Source organism: Phalacrocorax aristotelis, chromosome 13, assembly GCF_949628215.1.
Source record: "Phalacrocorax aristotelis chromosome 13, bGulAri2.1, whole genome shotgun sequence".
Taxonomy (NCBI): domain Eukaryota; kingdom Metazoa; phylum Chordata; class Aves; order Suliformes; family Phalacrocoracidae; genus Phalacrocorax; species Phalacrocorax aristotelis.
Window position 1 is genome coordinate 14,222,610 of NC_134288.1, and position 18,323 is coordinate 14,240,932.

Below are 18,323 nucleotides of genomic sequence, written 5' to 3' on the forward strand. Positions count from 1 at the left end.
AAGGCTTGGCATTAAGACCAAACTGGAAACAGAATATTTCACCATGGATGTGCTGTACGGGATATAATCTCCAAAGCTATCTGGAACACTGGGCAATGAATTGGGAGATACAATGTGGCTTCCTGTGAGAGGTGGGGAAGGAGGTTGTCCTTGTCATTGCTTTGTCACTTGACTAGGAGGTGAAGGGGCACACATTCCCTGGGAAACAGTAGGAACGGAGGTGATGCTCCATTAGAATCATAGAATCGTTTAGGTTGAAAAACCGTTAGGATCGTGTAGTCCAGCTATTAACCCAACACTGCCAGGTCCACCACTAAGCCATGTCCCTCAGCACCACATCGGCATGCCTTTTAAATACCTCTAGGAACGGTGACTGGTCCAATCCCTGGCACCCCCTCAGTGAAGAAATGTTCCCTAATACCCAACCTAAACCTCCCTGATGCAGCTTGAGGCTATTTCCTCTCATCCCATTCCTTGTTACCTGGGAGAAGAGACCAACAATCCACCTCACTACAATCCCCTTCCAGGCAGTTGTAGGAAGCAATAAGGTCTCCCCTCAGCCTCCTCTTCTCCAGGCTAAACCCCCCAGCTCCCTCAGCCGCTCCCCAGCACACTTGTGCTCCAGACCCTGCCCCAGCCCCGCTGCCCTTCTCTGGACACGCTCCAGCCCCTCAAGGCCCTTCTTGTCCCGAGGGGCCCAAACCTGAGCCCAGCATTCGAGGTGGGGCCTCCCCAGGGCCGAGCACAGGGGCCCCATCCCTGCCCGGCTCCTGCTGGCCACACCAGTGCTGACACAAGCCCGGGGGCTGGTGGCCTCCTTGGCCACCCGGGCACTGCTGGCTCATGCCCAGCCGGCTGTCAGCCAGCACCCCCAGGGCCTTCTCCGCCGGGCACTTCCCAGCCCCTCTGCCCCAGGCCTGGGGCGTTGCCTGGGGTTGGTGTGACCCAAGGGCAGGGCCCGGCACTTGGCCTTGTCAAACCTCATACAACTGGCCTTGTCTCATCCATCCAGCCTGTCCAGGTCCCTCTGCAGAGCCTTCCTGCCCTCGAGCAGATCAACGCTCCTGCCCAACTTGGTGTCACCTGCAAACTGACTGAGGGTGCACTTGATCCCCTCATCCACATCACTGATAAAGGTATTAAACAGAACTAGCCCCAGCACTGAGCCCCGGGGAAACCCGCTCGTGACCAGCTGCCAACTAGATTTAACTCCATTCACCTCAACTGGTTTTTACCCAGCCAACAGCATGCCCATCCAAGCCATGAGCAGCCAGTTTCTGCAGGAGAATGCTGTGGGAAACAGTGTCAAAGGCTTTTCTAAAGTCTAGGGACACAACATCCACTAAGCAGGTCACTGTGTCATAGGAGATAAGGTTAGTCAAGCAGGACCTGCCTTTTCTAAACCCGTGCTGACTGGGCCTCATCACCTGGTTGTCCTGTTTGCCCACTAGCTCTTGGCTGGGGCAGGGAAGTCATACTTTCACCTGTGTTAGTCGGGGGGGATGTTTGCATGGTCCTGCCACTCTGTGTCTTCACAGCGATGCTAACATTGTCCTCCTGCACGGGAAGGAATGCAGCAAGCTTAGAGACTTGGCTTCAGGTTTGTGCTCATCTAGACACTTCTGCTGTTGACGCAGACATGAGGCGTTACTTTCATCACAGTGTAATAAACTTTCTCTTCTAAAAGCGTAATAAAACAAACTCAATTTTCTGGATGTACTTTAAAGTTACCCCTTACAAGAATAAACTGATTTTTGTCTATTCAATGTTTCCAGTCTTAGTAGTGGGGAATGGCAAGAAACATTTTTTACTGAAGTGAATGTATGTTATTGATCTAGTGATTGCCATTGAACTTACATCTAACTAGCTGCAAACCATTGCATCCATTTTCCTCTACTGGATGATAGGAAGAAAATTTAGCATAGTTAGTGGGGGGGGGGGGGGGAAATAACCACACCAAAACTTTTACACAGTGGTCACAACTATGTATGTTAATATAACTCAACCTATAGTTTCAAATCGAAACAAACCACACACTGATAATGAATACAAGCTCTGCAATAATATAAGCCAGCAGTGTTAGAAAACTATTAAAGTACTTTAAAAAAAACACAAAATAAACAGTAAGAATGTACATATTCAGTCTTTTGTCCCATGCTGTTTCCCCTCCCCCTGCAACTTAAGGAACTGAATTTGTCTGCGGATCTAGCTCAGTTTGTGGAGTGTGTAATAAAATAGATACTGCCTTATAATCCCGATACATACACACACAGAGGCTGTGTATTACATTCAGTGTCTGGTGATAATAATCTAAAAGTGAATATATTTACAGAAAGGCTGTTATGAGACACCTTGTCTTCATAGTGGCTCATTTTTGAGAGAGATTCAGTGTCAACAGACGTTTAGGAGCGTAAAACATAGCTGCCATTAATTTCAAAAGCATTGTGTTGTCATATTGGCTGTATTGGATGTTATTGGTATAATATTGGATGTCAACAGACTTATCTGGAGAATGTTTTGATAGTACCAATGTTTTTACAGTCCTTCCTTCTCTGGGCTGGCTCCCACTCCTACCTCTTCATATTCCTCAACATCTGCAGTGGCATCCTGGTACTGCTGGTACTCGGACACAAGGTCATTGGTGTTACCTTCTGCTTCAGAAAACTCCATCTCATCCATACCTTCACCAGTATACCAATGGAGAAATGCTTTTCTTCTGAACATAGCTGAGAACTGTTCAGAAACCCTGATGAAGAGCTCCTGAATGGCTGTGTTATTGCCAATAAAGGTAGCCGCCATCTTCAGTCCTCGTGGAGGTATGTCACACACAGCCACCTTGACATTATTAGGGATCCACTCCACAAAGTAGGAACTATTCTTGGTCTGGACAGCCAGCAACTGCTCATCCACTTCTCTGGTAGACATTCGGCCTCTGAAGATGCACGCCACGGTCAAGTAACGGCCACGACGAGGGTCACAGGCCGCCATCATGTTGCGTGCATCAAACATTTGTTGAGTAAGCTCTGGCACTGAGAGGGCTCTGTACTGCTGGCTACCTCGAGCTGTCAGTGGAGCAAAGCCTGGCATAAAGAAATGCAGGCGAGGAAAGGGCACCATGTTAACAGCCAGCTTCCTCAGATCTGCATTCAGCTGACCAGGAAAACGGAGTGAGGTTGTGACACCGCTCATCGTTAGGGACACTAGGTGGTTGAGGTCACCGTAGGTGGGATTGGTGAGCTTTAAAGTTCTGAAACATATATCATATAGTGCTTCATTGTCAATGCAAAAGGTTTCATCTGTATTCTCTATTAGTTGATGGATGGAGAGGATGGCATTATACGGCTCTACGACGGTGTCGGATACTTTGGGTGAAGGCACAACACTGAAAGTGTTCATAATCCTGTCAGGATATTCTTCTCTAATTTTGTTGATGAGGAGCGTGCCCATACCTGAGCCTGTGCCACCACCAAGTGAATGGATGAGCTGGAACCCCTGAAGGCAGTCACAGCTCTCACACTCATTCCTGACCACATCCATGACGTTTTCAATCAGTTCAGCGCCTTCTGTGTAATGGCCCTTAGCCCAGTTGTTTCCAGCACCTGAATTACCTGTAAACAGAATTACAGAAAGAACAGCCGCAAAGTTAACAAGAGAATTTTTAAAGGCTAAAAAGATGGGAGTTAAAAGGCTGCTTTGGGACGGTTGATTCCAGTTAATTTGCTGACAGCACACGGTACATACCATGAATAAAATTGTCAGGTCGAAAGAGCGGGCCTATTTTGCTAGACCGTACACTGTCCATTGTACCAGGTTCCAGATCCACCAAGATAGAACGGGGCACATATTTATGGGCTAGGACAAAAGAAAATGAAAGTGAATGATTGCTGTTAGAAGTCATAGAGACAGGCTTGTAATCTACTCTGAAAAATCCAACCCACCTACAGTGATTTGGAGATATATTTTCTTTTTAAATTACTTATATTAACCTTCATGTTGGCTCTGCAAATTGCTCTGCCAACACCCTAGAAGTGCTGCGCACTTACAGTAAGCCTCATTGAAGTACACGTTAATTCGCTCAAGCTGCAGTGATGCATCCCCACGGTAGTTTCCAGCGATGTCGATCCCGTGTTCATCACTTATCACCTCCCAGAACTGCAAAAGGCAAGAGGTTCAATACACTCCCAAAGATTTACTTTTTTATTCAGCACAATGTGTTCAGCATCAGCTCTGCTGTGCTTGTGCCTGGATGCACATAAAGTGGGAGCTGTTGTGCCATTTATGTGTTAGATCAGGGTGGGGCTCCTTTCCCCCCTCCCCAAATAAGTTAAAGGGAAAAGTTTAGCAGATCATTTATGCTGCTTGGCCACCACCCATGCACTGATAGGAGGCAGCTCTCAATTTGTTCCCTTTGTAGTAGAGGAAAATTTATATTAGTTTGAATAACACAGGTACTAGTTTAGTATGAGCTTAACAAAAAAGTCGGGGAGGGGGAGGGTTGCTTTGAGGCCCGTCATGCACAAGCGGGACTGTGACATGGCAAAGCTGGCTCAGACAAACTTGTGCGGGAGCAATGCTTTCCACAAACAGCTGTTGGTCCTAAACGTCCTATCTTGACAGTCATATGGATGTCCTGTACTGGGGCTCTTATCTAGGCAGCAGCCACAGCAGTGTTAATATAGACGCACCCACCCACTATAATGACCAAGCAATTTTAATTTTAAAGGTCTTCTGGTTTAGCAGCCAGCCTCATTTTGAGTGTACAAGTACACCATTGCCAACATGTGCATAGTGCTTTTGTGTGTGTCTGTGTGCGTACTTTTCTACAGGTCCTATTAGACATAAGTAGCTCAAAGCCAACAGAAAAAAAAATAAACTTTTCATCTATCACACTGGCTGTGTCTGGGTCTAACGTGACATGCCGTGGCCATCCACAGCTTCATGTTCCAATAAAAGGAATCAAGGTGAGATTTGTGGGAGCAAGAAATGGAGGAAGAACACAACTGAACAATCCTTCAGCTATCATATGTCCTCAAAGACCTCCCTGACCCAAATTAACCCAGATATGTTTTTCTGACAACTACCTACTAATCAATAAAAAAAAAAAACAAAAAACAAAACAAAACAAATGGACATCACACAGCAAAAAGCAATGTTGGGTTTTTTTTTCCTCCTAGCACACAAAGTCAGCAATAAGCAACTTGTCTCTAAGTAACAGCATGGCAGTGCTTGAGCTACACGAAAGTACCCCAATTGCCACGACGACCCCTCGCAGGAGGCCAGTCGGGCACCTTGTGGCACTCTGAGAAAAACCTAATTGGTCACTGATGGCACAGGTCGTTCTGTGGACTAATACAATCCCATAGTAATGACTATAATGTGGCAGCGTTATTGCTGTATGGCTGAACTAAACCACTGGCATCACAACTTTGCGGCCCTGGCATTACTGGTTCCTTTACTTGTCCTGGTGTTTTTCAGACCAGAGTAGTGCCCCTGGGAATGTCAGTCCCAGCAGGAATGCTCTGGAGCACTTACCAGAACTAATCACTGTGCCATAGTTCTTGCAGATATTTCATTCTTTGACAGTCTTAACGCTAACCTTTGCATGAGGAGCAAGCCCATCTTATGACCTTCACAGCAAAATACTCACACTGCATGCCATGCATCCTAGCATTGAGTTAACAAAGTAATCGTTGCCCCAAAGTCCCCATCCGTTAACGATCTCTGACCTGCTGCTGCTGCTAGCACATACTACTAATGGCCAATACTGAAAAGAGACCTTACCTTAGCCCCAATTTGGTTCCCACACTGGCCAATCTGAAGATGCACAATTTCACGCATTTTGTGTAGCTTAGACCTGTTGGCAGCTACAACCTAACGCAGGCTTTCCAGCTGCAGTCCCCAGGACAAGCCCTCTTTCTGCTGCTCTATCAGCTACACCCAGTGCAGCCCGCCCCGAGGGGCCTTTTTATACTAGTGGGATTATCACTCAGCCAGCAAGGGGAGTAGCCAGCAACCCCGGCTGCCCATCAAAGCATTTCACGAGCAGGCAAAGTGCCCATTCCCTGTCTGTGTGCAGGGTGCAAGAGCACAGGTACATTACCGAGTGGCTTGGAAAAGAAAATCGTCACACGCACCCCCTTACAATTAATTCCAGTTCTCAGTGCAGCAAATAGTACGATTCACAAATATCTGTGCACATTGTATTTGTGGTTCGTTATTTTATACATAATCTATATACAACTATATACACATATATAGAGATTATAGCCAAAAAAATCTTATTAATTACATGTGCTTCTGCCACATAATTTAAATTTTAACGTCATATGAGTCATAAAGGACAACATCCATAATAAAAATGATAACTTTTGAGCAGCAGCCTGCTATAATCACAACATCCAGGACACCGCCAGGCACATTTGCAGTTCACTAACCAGCATCATTCTCAGTGACTAACTGCATGAAGGAGGGGGACAGGCTCAGTAACACAAAGAAAAAAACTTTTTAAAACAACTCACAGAATCCCAGAATGGCAGGGGATGGAAGGGACCTCTGGAGATCATCCCATCCCACCCCCTGCTGGAGCAGGCACACCCAGAGCAGGGGCACAGGACCGCGTCCAGGCGGGGGGTGAATGTCTCCAGGGAAGGGACCCCACAGCCTCTCTGGGCAGCCTGTGCCCCTGCTCGGGCACCCGCACAGGGAAGGGGTTTGTCCTCATATTGAGGTAGGTGGAACTTCCCGTGTTCCAGCTTGTGCCCGTTGCCCCTTGGCCTGGCGTTGGGCACCACTGAAAAGAGTCCGGCCCCATCATCCCGACACCCACCCTTTAGATATTTATAGGTATTGATGAGCTCCCCCCTCAGCCTTCTCTTCTCCAGGCTGAACAAGCCCAGGTCTCTCAGCCTTTCCTCATAAGGGAGACGCTCCAGTCCCCTGATCATCTCGGTAGCTCTCCGCTGGAGATGCTCAAGCAGTTCCATGTCCTTCTTGAACTGGGGAGCCCAGAACTGGCCGCAGCCCTGCAGCTGTGGCCTCACTGGGGCAGAGCAGAGCGGGAGGATAACCTCCCTCGCCCTGCTGGCCACACTCCTTTTCATGCAGCCCAGGACACCATTGGCCCCCTTGGCCCCAAGGGCACGGTGCTGGCTCAGGGTCACCTCGCTGCCCCCCAGCACCCCCAGGGCCTTCTCAGCAAAGCCGCTTTCCAGCAGGTCACCCCCAACCTGTACCGGTGTGGGGGGTTGATCCTCCCCAGGGGCAGGACCTTGCACTTGCTCTTGTTGAGTTTCATGAAGTTCCCCTGGGCCCAGCTCTGCAGCCTGTCCAGCTCTCGCTGGATGCCAGCACAGCCCTCTGGTGTATCAGCCGCTCCTCCCAGCTCGGCATCGTGAGTGAACTTGCTGAGCTTACGCTCTGTCCCTTTGCCCAGGTCACTGATGAATATGTTGAACAGGACTGGACCCAGCACAGAGCCCTGGGGAACACCACTAGTGACAGGCTCCATCCAGACTCTGCCCCATTGATGACGACCCTCTGCGTTCTGTTGTTGAGCCAGTTCTCTGTTCACCTCACTGTCCACTCATCCAGCCCACACTTCCTCAGCTTGTCTGTAAGGATGCTATGGGAGACAGTGTCGAATGCCTTACTGAAGTCAAGATAGACAACATCCACACTGCTCTCCCTTCATTGACCCAGCCAGTCATGGCACCTTAGAAGGCTATCAGGTTGGTCAAGCATGATCTTCCCTTAGTGAATCCTTGTTGACTACTTCTGATAACCTTCTTGTCCCCTACATGCCTGGAGATGTAGGATGAACTGCTCCACCACCTTTCCGGGGATGGAAGAGAGGCTGACTGGCCGGTAGTTTCCCAGGTCCTCCTTCTTGCCCTGTTTGAAGACTGGAGTGACGAGTGACATTTGCTTTTCTCAGGCACCTCTCTTGTCCTCCATGACCTTTCAAAGATGATGGAGAGTGGCTCAGCAAGAATATCCGCCAGCTCCCTCAGCACTCACAGGTGCACCCCCATCGGGGTCCATGGGTTTGCGAGGCTCCAGTTTGCATAGGTGATCTCTGACCCAATCCTTCTCAGCCAAGGGGAAGTCCTCCTTTCTCCAGATTTCCTCTCTCTTCTCTGGGGGCTGGGATGCCTGAGGGCCAGCCTTAGTAGCAAAGACCGAGGCAAAGGCGGCATTCACTAACTCCAACTTCTCTGCATCCTGTGTCACCAGGGCCCCTTCCTTGTTCAGCAGTGGGCCCACTGTATCCCCAGTCTTCCTTTTACTGCTGATGTATTTAAAGAAACCCTTCTTGTTATCTTTGACATCCCTTGCCAGATTTTGTCCCAAGTGGGCCTTGGCCTTCCTCGTCGCATCTCTGCATACCCTGACAACATTCCTATATTCCTCCCAAGTGGCCAGTCCCTTTTCCCACATATTGTGAACCTTCCATATATAAATATAACACTGCACTCTCAGTGATATATGTTCCTTAAATATTAATAAGAATCCATCAATTTCAGCCAATCTAAAATCTGAACCAACTTGTGACTCACTTGCACAGATGCTCACTCTCTCTTTCTCGCTCTTCCTTTCCTGCCATTAAGAAATACAGTATTTCTTACATTTCTTATTTTCTTTTATCTGAGATGTAGTATTTCAGAACTTGCCAGGAAAATGCTAGATGTGAAAACCCAGTTCTACTAAAGTTAACTGTAATGTTCACTGTGTGAAATGTTTCACTGCATTAAAAAAAACAATGCAAGGCTGAGCAGGACACAACAGTCGTGTTGCCTGCTGATAAACAGGACTAGTATCACTGAGCAACAGAAACCAGAATGGACTGTCTTCTGGAAGCTTATAGTAGTTTTATTACATGTCAGATGACTGTCAGTGCTTTGCAAGTGTTCCTTTTAAGGATCGGAAAAGGAACTACAATTAGGAAAGCACCTTAAATTATTTTGTATAAAAAGATGACAGTGGAAAGACTTGACTCATTGAAAGTAACTACTTCACCACTTTATGGGTTGCTAGAGATAAGGAATCTCTGAGCTTCCACACTGTTCCAAAAGAAAAATCAGTTTATTCCAGACTTCCCCACCATAGATGACTTCCACTTCTTCCACCAGCCAACGGAGGAGCAGACAACTGTTCCTAAGACAAAGTTTAGCACCAGAAGAGCCTTGCCAAAAAGTAGCTAGCAAACATTCTATCATCCTCTGCCAAGCTATGAGCTGTCCTCAGTAGGGAGCAATAAAGGCAAGAATTTAAATGTAGGGAGATTAATTTTGTTTCCTTAAAACACAATAGTTTTATCATTTTCAAAAAAAGGAAGAGTATTCTCTGAACAGTCTAGTTTATGCAACAAGACAATGTAACAGTTACGTTCCGTCACCACATTGTAGATATTTTCTACAATGCAGTGGGTATCTTCTACAATTTCCTAAGACAAAATTCTGGAAGGATTATTTGGACATTTACTTTGAAAACAAATTCCATTTTATTCATGCACATTTCACATTTGCTTTCTCCAGCTATGCTTAGCTACAAGTAATAGCGCAATTCTGAGTTGTATATTCAACTGCTGTGTTCTGAATGGGAGCTGCGTTGACATGATGTGTCGGAGAGCTACTAACATTAAAGAAATACTACTTAAAATATGCAATGTATTAATCTACGATAGCCACAACTTACAAAGAGACTGAAGATGCTAATTCACTCTCCAAAAAATTTGGCAAAATAATTTTAGCAACTAATATACTCCCTGAGAGCATCACGCAATCAAAGGGGGGAAAAAAAAAGGGGAAGCAAAAGAAATATGCAATCACTTTTCTCTTGCTAAAAATAGCTCCCTGGAATCATGTGCCTCCTCTGAAACATTTCCTTACAGTCTTACAAATTATGGCACATGACACAAAGCACCTGAGGCGGTAGCAGAGGTGGGTTTGTGCCTCTTTTCCCTCTCCTCCCCAGCCGCATTCCTGTGAACCTCCGAGTCTGTCTTTATACCAAACCTGGTACTTGAAAAGCCTGTTTCCCTGTAGATTTTTGTCTGCAGGCCTGAGAAACCTCAAGGCTGCTAACAGCCCGAGCGCGCTTCCCAGGCACAGCCATTGAACATGTGCTGTTGCAGATTAGTGGTGTGCGCGTCACCAAGGAGGAGGCAGTGGTGGGAGGGTTGGCTTCGAGGGGCTTTTGGCACCGCGGCGATTAGGAGCAGCCTGGCACCGCACACAGCTATTACCAGCCCGTCCCGCCTGTTATCAGGCCGCCTACTGCTTCCATTGCCTTCAGAGCGGGCCCTAGATACCAAAGCTCCCGGCGATGGGCGTAAGCTAAAGGCCACAGACAAGCTAGTTTTTTTGGTTACTGGGGGTTTTTTTTGTTTCTCTTTTTCTTGGTTGTTTTTTTTTTTTTTAATGCCACCACAGTACCCACTGGCAGCAAATATGCATGTTCAGGGAGGCATTCTGGGACACTTTTTTTTAAATACGGTTTGCTTGGGCGGACCTAGCTTTCCACAGTAGCAGACAAGATTGTTGGGAAGAAAGTTTGTTCAATTTGAGATAAGCCTGGATACAGGCCACCAGGTAAACTTAGAGACCTGTGAATGGCTACCAGATGAGCTGATATCTCAGCTAATCTGAGCTAGCTACATAATCCTTAGGAATGCTACCAAAACCCACTGCATTCAACAGGCAATAAAGACTACCTACCCCACATTTTCATTTCAGTTAGTAAGAAAAACTACTTCAAGATTGCCTCCCTCTGGCAGACGGTCCCAAGGAAACAAGGCAAGACTGCCCCCACACTAAGTCACCATCAGCGTAATGAGCCTGTATGTTTAAACAAGTAGGTTTTGGAGCAGAAACCCGAGTAGTTCGTTACCTTCCCCACACTGCAGACCTACGACCTGGCAAAAACTTGGGCCTTGCAGCACGTGAATTCATCTGCTGGGTAGCGCCCTTACTCGGGCCCTGCTGCCACAACCGCCGTTACCGTTGGGTTCGGATCATTGGATGAATTGCCAAGGCAGCCAACTGCACAGCAGGCAGGCTCCGGTCTTGCTCTCCTGTTACTTTTGTCACGTTGGTTCTCAGTGCCTTAGTTTAGTCATAATGGGGAGCTAAGAAAACCTCACGCCTTTTATAAGAAGTGCTGAGAGCTAAGGAAGAAAAGCTACGAGCGAAGAACTGGCTGTGGTTTACTAAACCTGTTTACCAAACATGAAAGCTCTAGCCAATGTATGGGAAAGAGACCAGCATCCCACTCACACTGATACTTAAACCTTCTGCAGGAAAATTAGAAACCTATTTTTACTCTTGACTAAATCTTGTATCAGGTAATAAAGAATCTTCAAATGTCCTGAACCCTAAAGAACAGCCTAAAAAATGGACACAGGCCTGTATTCCTTTGTAAATTGTGGCATAAAAAGGCTTGAGAAATTCAAAACTTGTGACTAGCAAAAAAACCTGACCAAGCAAGAAAACCAGCCCGCCTGCTCTGCGCAATCATGCAGTCGCTGGGTGCAGTCTTACACGATGCTGATGCGTTAGGCCAAAGGTAAAGAAACCTGTAACAGCACCACGCAGGGTCTGCATCTGCCCCAGATCCGAGTCCTCTTGTCACAACCCGTGTTGACAGCAACTGCATATATTGAATCATCACTATATCTTAATAGCTTTTTCCTTTTCCCTTCTTTTTTTTTTTTTTTTTTTTTTTTGGGGGGGGGGGGGGAATATTAAAAATTGCTTCATTTTTGAGTGTGTGGGGCGGAGATTTCACCCAGGGACACCGGCGGGACACCTGCGGCCCCTGCAGTGACCCGGCAGGGCGGCCGCCCGTGGAGTGGGTGCTGCAGCTCTCACGGCCCACGAGCAGGGAGCCGATGTAAGGGCTCTCCCTATATTTGCTCCTTATCCCCTAAGAGATTAACTAGGAACCCTTCGGAAGGACCGAGCGGCGTTCGGGCTGTGCCTGGCGTTACTGAGCCCGTGCTTCCAGCACGCACACGCTGATACACACGAAATAAGGAACTCGTGGGGGGGTCCCGGGTCCCCCGCCCGCCGCGGCGGAGCACGCCGGGTCCCGCAGCGCCCGGCCCCGCCGCTCCCCGCCCCCTCCCGCCGCCCTTAAATGCCGGCGGCGGGGCCGCGCCGCGGAGGACGGTGCTGCCGCCCCCAGCATGGCGGGCCCGCCCCAGCGCCTCGCCTCCCTCCTGCTGCTCTGGGGCTGCCTCTGCCCGCCCGCCCGCGCCGGCCTGTACTTCAGGGAAGGGCAGCACTGCTACAAGCCGGCCCTGCGCAAGGCTCCCGGGCTGAGGTGAGGGTCGCCCCGGCCCTCACGGGGGCTGCGGCGGGGAGGGAGGGGGGCCCTCGGGAGGGGCTGGGCAGGCGCGGCCGCAGCGCCCGCCTGCACGGGGGGGTTTGCAAACGGGGGGTGGGGGATGCCCCGGGGCGCGCAGCCCTGGCCCCCGCTCACTGGAGGGGAAGGGGCTCACCGGGCAGGGGGTTCCCCGGGCGGGGCGGGGGATCACCGGAGGGGGGGGGTCGGCGGGAGGGGGAACCACCGGAGAGGGGTTCCCAGGCGGGGGGGGGGGGGGGGGGGGGGTATCGCGGGAGGGGTCGCGGGGGCGGGGGAGGTTCCGCGCGCCGCAGCAGTGGTCACGAGACCCCGGCCCGGTCACGCTGCCCGCTGTCACGTGATCCGCGCCGCTCGCCGGACACTGGCAGCCTCGCTACGAAACTCCGCGAAATCTGCCTTTCTTTAAAAAAACAAATAAATATAGATCCTCCTCATTTGCCCGCAAATCGCTGCGGGGGGTGGGGGGGCAGCAAGGGAGCTAGCTCCTCTTCCCGCCCGCAGGACCTACCCCCGCCCGCACGAGTACCTGGACCTCTCCACGCTCCCCAAGAGCTGGGACTGGAGGAACGTGAACGGCGTCAACTATGTCAGCACCACTCGGAACCAGCACATCCCCCAGTACTGCGGGTCCTGCTGGGCCCACGGCAGCACCAGCGCCTTGGCAGGTACGCCGCGCTCAGGGCTGCCCGTGAGCCCACCACGCTCTCCGCCCTGGTCGCTTATGGTGTTCGCTAAGGAAAGGAGGTTTATCTTCAGCTTACAAAATACCTGGTGTAAAGAAGAGGTGCCAAATTACTGCAGTGACTAATGCAGCAAAAATTGAGGCTGAGGTGTCTGTGAATGCACCAGGAGCAGTGGGAATTCCCGAGCTGGCAGCTGAAGGCAAGGCTTCCACAGAGAAAGCAGAGTCAGGCTGTCCCCACCCTCTCCAAATTGTGCAAGCGGTGAGCACTGGCGTGGTTAAAAAGCTGTTTGCAGGAGGAATCCGTTCACACTCCTGCCAAACTGCTGTTCAGGGCCTGGAGTAAGAACTGGGCTCTCTGCCCCTCTTCTCGGAGGCGCGGTGATGGCAGCAGCAGCAGATGCAAATGCAGTTACTGTGTCTTGTTCCCTTTTGTGGTCCCTCAGCCAGCTGCACTACATCTACAGCAGCAAGGGGCTGCTCCGGCGGTGCCTGGATATGGGGAAATGAAAGAAGCTGCCTCTGGTGGGAAGGGCCAGCAGGGTATTCGCTTCAGGAGCCCTGTCATCAAATGAACTGACTGCTACAGCACACAGACAGATCTCGTTTCAGCAGATACCGATCAGCCCTTTTCTTGGGAAAAGGGAGGTAGGGGTTTGCTTCAGTTGGAGAGATATTGTCTCTAGAGAGAATACATGATGATTTGCATGCAACAGAAACATGCTGCACAAGTACTGTTTGCAGAGGGAGGCTGTAGAGTATTAACTGTGAAGGAGAAATGGAGGAAATTGTGGAGAATTGGGAAGACAACTTAGGTGTGAGCAGACAGCAGGAATTGTGAAGGATCTTGTGTTAAGCAGTACAGAATTACAGACACGTGGCACGTATGAAACCTGCCATGATGTAGTAAAGACAGATAAAATATAGCAACTTATTATGTAAGTTAATTGAAACTTCATTGTGTACGCAGGTATGCCCGTATATGCATCTTTGTACATATAAAAAGTTGATTTTCAAAATCAGTATTTTTACCCTACTGCTGTGAAGAGTCAAAGCCTTTAAACTCGTTGCAGGAAGACTAGGCTGGGATAACGCCTCCCTGTTCTGTCACGTATAGCTGAATGTTGTTATTACTAATAGGATTAAAAGTACTGCAGAGGCATCAGTTAAGACTGTTAATGCCCTATGAGAAGCAGTCTGTACTCACGGGGAACCTTTTCTGCCAAGCATGCCAGTTGTTTCTGACAAAATAAGGCAGCGGCGTGGTGATGCCTATCTGAGATGGCAGGATAACAGCGAGATGCTGATTTAACAGTGAGGATATACTTCTGCAAGCTTTTCCCAGCTTCATGTTTGTGAAGACTGTCTCACAGAGGCCTGGGCTGCATGGGCTTATGACTCTGAGTGGGCTTACACATAGACCTTTACCGCTGTGGAAGAGGCTGGTGAGAGCTGGTTTAACTACGTGTACTTGAAAACTCTAGTCTCAAAGCCATGAAACAGATCTGGAAGTTCTAAGAAGCTGTGACTTGAAATAAGAGGTCTAGGGCACTTCAGGACGTTAAACACATCTTACTAATCTGTATAGTTCTTGCTGAGTTTTTAATGGAAAAAAACTTCTAATGGAAGCCCACAATAACGGCTCAGCCTGGTGGTTTGAGTTAGGTCATGCTCTGTGCCTCACTGTTGACAGTAGAGGCTCTTCCAACCCCAAGTACTGTTGTCTGCAAACAGTTACAGGTTCAACGAAGGAGAGACAGTTTTAACACTAATGAAAACCAATTTCTTTATCCTTACAGATCGTATCAACATAAAGAGAAAAGGTGCATGGCCTTCTGCCTACCTCTCTGTTCAGAATGTGATTGATTGTGCTGATGCGGGATCCTGCGAAGGTGGAGACCACTCGGGTGTTTGGATGTATGCCCATAACCACGGCATTCCAGATGAGACCTGCAACAACTACCAAGCTAAGGATCAAAGTATGATGCCTATTTGCTTTGCTGTAAGGCTTCATCCCAGGTTTAGCAGATTTTAATATTTAAAAAAAGACAGGTTTTTTGGGTTGTCAGTCTGCTTCCTGCCTTTCAATGTAGTACCTGCTGTTTGACTGACAGAACAGGTTTTCTTTACAGGCCTGTGTGTGTCTTCCCACTCCAGCCAGACAGCATAGCATTAAAACACGCCCAGGCAAGTTCGCACAGCTAAGCTGTTTAAACTTAATCTCTGAAGTCTGTGATATACAATCTCTAATGTACTGAAATATTTAAAAGTGTCACCTCAAGCTAAACAAAGAACTGCAACCTCTGTCTGGTCATGTGCTTCTCCACAGATACAGAAACTATTCCAGTCACACGTCTGAAACAGTTCCTCATCAAAGCGCTTATGCTCATGAAGTAAAGAGTAGTAACTAGTGATTGTAGAGACTTTACACATGGTTTCAAGAAAGGAGTTTAGTTCACCAGACATAGTAATTAAGTTATTACTATCTGCCTCAAATAAGTTAAAAGGATAGTGTGATATCATTAGTTCACTTGAAGAAAAACATTCTCTTGCGGTGATAATTTCACTTTTGTTTTGCAGAGTGTAAGAAGTTCAACCAGTGTGGGACTTGCGTCACTTTTGGAGAATGCCATGTGATAAAGAACTACACTCTCTGGAAAGTTGCTGACTATGGGTCTGTCAGTGGAAGAGAAAAAATGATGGCAGAAATCTACACTAATGGTCCAATTAGGTAAAAAAGAAAAATCTTGAATGGCAAAAAAGTTTATTTACTAGTAATGTTGGGATTGAAATACTTGAAATTCATTCTAATGACTGAAGCGTACTTCTCTGCTCTAGCATATGTTAGCAGCTCTGCTAATATGCAGGCTTCAGCTTGCTTGTAAGAAGTTCTGAAGTCAAAATGCAAGAAAACTGATTGTTTAAAAACAAGCCCCTGCCCTGATCTTGTATAAAAATGTTTTCTGTTTTGTTACAGCTGTGGCATAATGGCTACCGACAAGTTGGATGCTTATACTGGGGGACTGTATACAGAGTACAACCCCTCGCCCGTGGTGAATCACATTGTATCTGTGGCTGGCTGGGGTGTAGAAAATGGAACAGAATACTGGATTGTTCGTAACTCGTGGGGTGAACCCTGGGTAAGGAAACATGGGAACAAAATGATGATAGAATGACTGTAGAGGAAAGGTGGGGTTTTTCACTTGCCAACAGGGAGAAGCTGCAAAGCTAGCAAAACTTTCTTTGAACTAGATTAGGAATTAAAAAAATGAAACCTGAAGACAAGGATATTCAGCCAAAGTTACTTGAGTAATGTTAACTCAATCCCAAATGCTACCCTCCTGTGGACGTGCAGCTCCTGGTATGGGCAACTGTAAACTACTGTTAGTTGTAGGCAAAAATCAAGTCACACACCTGGAATACGACTGGGATGTAAATTCACCAAAGCAGACTGCCCTGTGAACGTAGTGTTATCCTTCGTCTTGACTGAACTCCTAGATTTGCTTGGAAATCAATTGTATTTGGAAGACAGAACAGAGTCAATAGCATGCCTTCTCTCTAGTTATGTTTTCTAATTCACAATGCAAATTAACTCCTTACAGGGTGAAAGAGGGTGGCTGAGAATTGTGACAAGTGCATATAAAGGTGGAAGAGGAGCAGAGTACAATCTTGCTATTGAAGAGGACTGTGCATATGGAGATGCTGTACTTCCTTGATTCTAGATTGCACATCTTTCTGTTTAGGAACTACTTTGGAAGCTTCCCAGAACAACCTTTCCTCTGTCTTAAAGAAAAGTAGTCTAGAACTTTCACAGTTCAATGTCATGAGGCAGTTCTGCAAAATTAGCCCAGATAGCAACACACAATGTCTTCAAAGTAAAATAAATACAGAATTGCCTTTAGGTAATTAGATACAACTTAATTTTTTTTATGGGTAAATTACTTTTGTCTGCCTTGATGCACTGTATTTAAATCAGAGTCACAGAAACTGTATATGTAAATCTCTATTTTTAACACAAATTATGTAGACATACTGGGAAGGAAAATGTCTACTCAATATTTGGGTCTAGAGCTTATATTTGCTCAGTACTGTTGGATTTTAATATCACAATGATGCAGATAAAAAAAAGCAAAGTCTGGCCATGGTATATTAAAAAAACTAAATCCCCTGTTGTTTCCTGGGCCTCCAGGTAAAACAGTGTTAGAAGTCTCATACAATTCAGTGGCTTTTATCCAGTCAAGATGATGTAACAGGAATTACTTTGATCAAAGACACTTAATTAGTCTTTTCTTTGCTCAAATTCCTTGCTTTAATATGTAATTGGCTGTGCCATTTTTCCCCTAAAGAGGCAAAGTATAAATTGCCTCAAGCCAGAACTCTTCACTAATTTGAAGAAAGGTAGCAAATTCTTTTCCTCCAAACTAGGCCAGTTACTAAGTGGCAAATTAGTGCCGTATCAATGTTACTAACTGGTATTGTTAATTGCATTTAATAAATTATGTTTTTTCTCACATGACTGTATGCTTATTGATACATGTTTTCAGTCATCTACTGCTATACCTAACAGTCTCCTGTGGCAGCCTAGTACCAATAAAGATTAATTCTGCCAAGCTGCAGCAACATAAGTTCCATTGAGATATGAACATGGTAGAACAACAGTACTGATGGCGGCACCATGGCAGTTTTAACTAGTTAAAAAAGCATCTATGTGGTTAAGTACAGAGGAACTCAAGTGTTTAGAGGAAGTGATACCAAGCTTGAACACAGACGAAAGCAAAAGTATACTTTGTTTGAACAGCTGGCAAACTTGCAATGGGCACAGGAACAAACTGCTCTTGATCATCACTAAAAGACAGAGAGCTACATCTCAAATGAAGCTCTGTAGGGTAAGTTGTTTCTGTAGCTAATTCCACTCAGCGAGGGGCTACAAAAAACCAAACTTGTACACTAATTCTACTTAAAATATTAAGAAAAGTAGGTCTCATGCAGGTTTAAAGGGTGACAGCTGGACTGATTGAACTTCTTTGTGTATCTTAGTACAGCTTCTGCAGAAGCAAACTACCTTTTCAGGGTGTGCTTTAAGCCGACTGAGCTTACTGTAACACTTACGAACGCTCTAGTCACTGGAGTATGTCAGCAAGGGACCAGCTGAGGAAAGCAAAGATGCACTCCTTTTTAAAAGGAGTGAAGAATCTATACAATTGGCTGCTGTTTCCAGAATTACCATGGCAGTTTAGAGGTCCCATTCGTGAATCACTGACAGCACAGAACAAACTGA

At 47.1% G+C, this 18,323-nt stretch overlaps 2 protein-coding genes across 2 annotated transcripts; one reads left to right on the plus strand and one right to left on the minus strand.

Moving 5' to 3' along the window:
* Positions 1–1,970: 1,970 nt before the first annotated feature.
* Positions 1,971–6,068, minus strand: TUBB1 (tubulin beta 1 class VI). Its single transcript, XM_075108760.1, has 4 exons — positions 5,782–6,068; positions 4,044–4,152; positions 3,742–3,852; positions 1,971–3,608 (listed from the first exon to the last, which is right to left on the minus strand). Exons 1-4 carry the CDS (start codon positions 5,836–5,838, stop codon positions 2,536–2,538), a joined length of 1,350 nt encoding a protein of 449 aa, XP_074964861.1. The 5' UTR covers positions 5,839–6,068; the 3' UTR covers positions 1,971–2,535.
* Positions 6,069–12,065: 5,997 nt separating this feature from the next.
* Positions 12,066–17,558, plus strand: CTSZ (cathepsin Z). Its single transcript, XM_075108769.1, has 6 exons — positions 12,066–12,321; positions 12,865–13,028; positions 14,845–15,024; positions 15,626–15,776; positions 16,023–16,185; positions 16,648–17,558. Exons 1-6 carry the CDS (start codon positions 12,185–12,187, stop codon positions 16,759–16,761), a joined length of 909 nt encoding a protein of 302 aa, XP_074964870.1. The 5' UTR covers positions 12,066–12,184; the 3' UTR covers positions 16,762–17,558.
* The last annotated feature ends 765 nt before the right edge of the window (positions 17,559–18,323 follow it).

Excerpts from the sequence above, each read along its gene's own strand:
- CTSZ (XM_075108769.1), top strand. The coding sequence starts at position 12,185 with ATGGCGGGCCCGCCCCAGCGCCTCGCCTCCCTCCTGCTGCTCTGGGGC. Across the intron at positions 13,029-14,844 it reads CAGCACCAGCGCCTTGGCAG|ATCGTATCAACATAAAGAGA; the intron begins GTACGCCGCGCT and ends TTATCCTTACAG. Across the intron at positions 16,186-16,647 it reads ACTCGTGGGGTGAACCCTGG|GGTGAAAGAGGGTGGCTGAG; the intron begins GTAAGGAAACAT and ends AACTCCTTACAG.
- TUBB1 (XM_075108760.1), bottom strand. The coding sequence starts at position 5,838 with ATGCGTGAAATTGTGCATCTTCAGATTGGCCAGTGTGGGAACCAAATT. Across the intron at positions 4,153-5,781 it reads GGAACCAAATTGGGGCTAAG|TTCTGGGAGGTGATAAGTGA; the intron begins GTAAGGTCTCTT and ends TGCCTTTTGCAG. Across the intron at positions 3,853-4,043 it reads GTACTTCAATGAGGCTTACT|CCCATAAATATGTGCCCCGT; the intron begins GTAAGTGCGCAG and ends CTTTTGTCCTAG.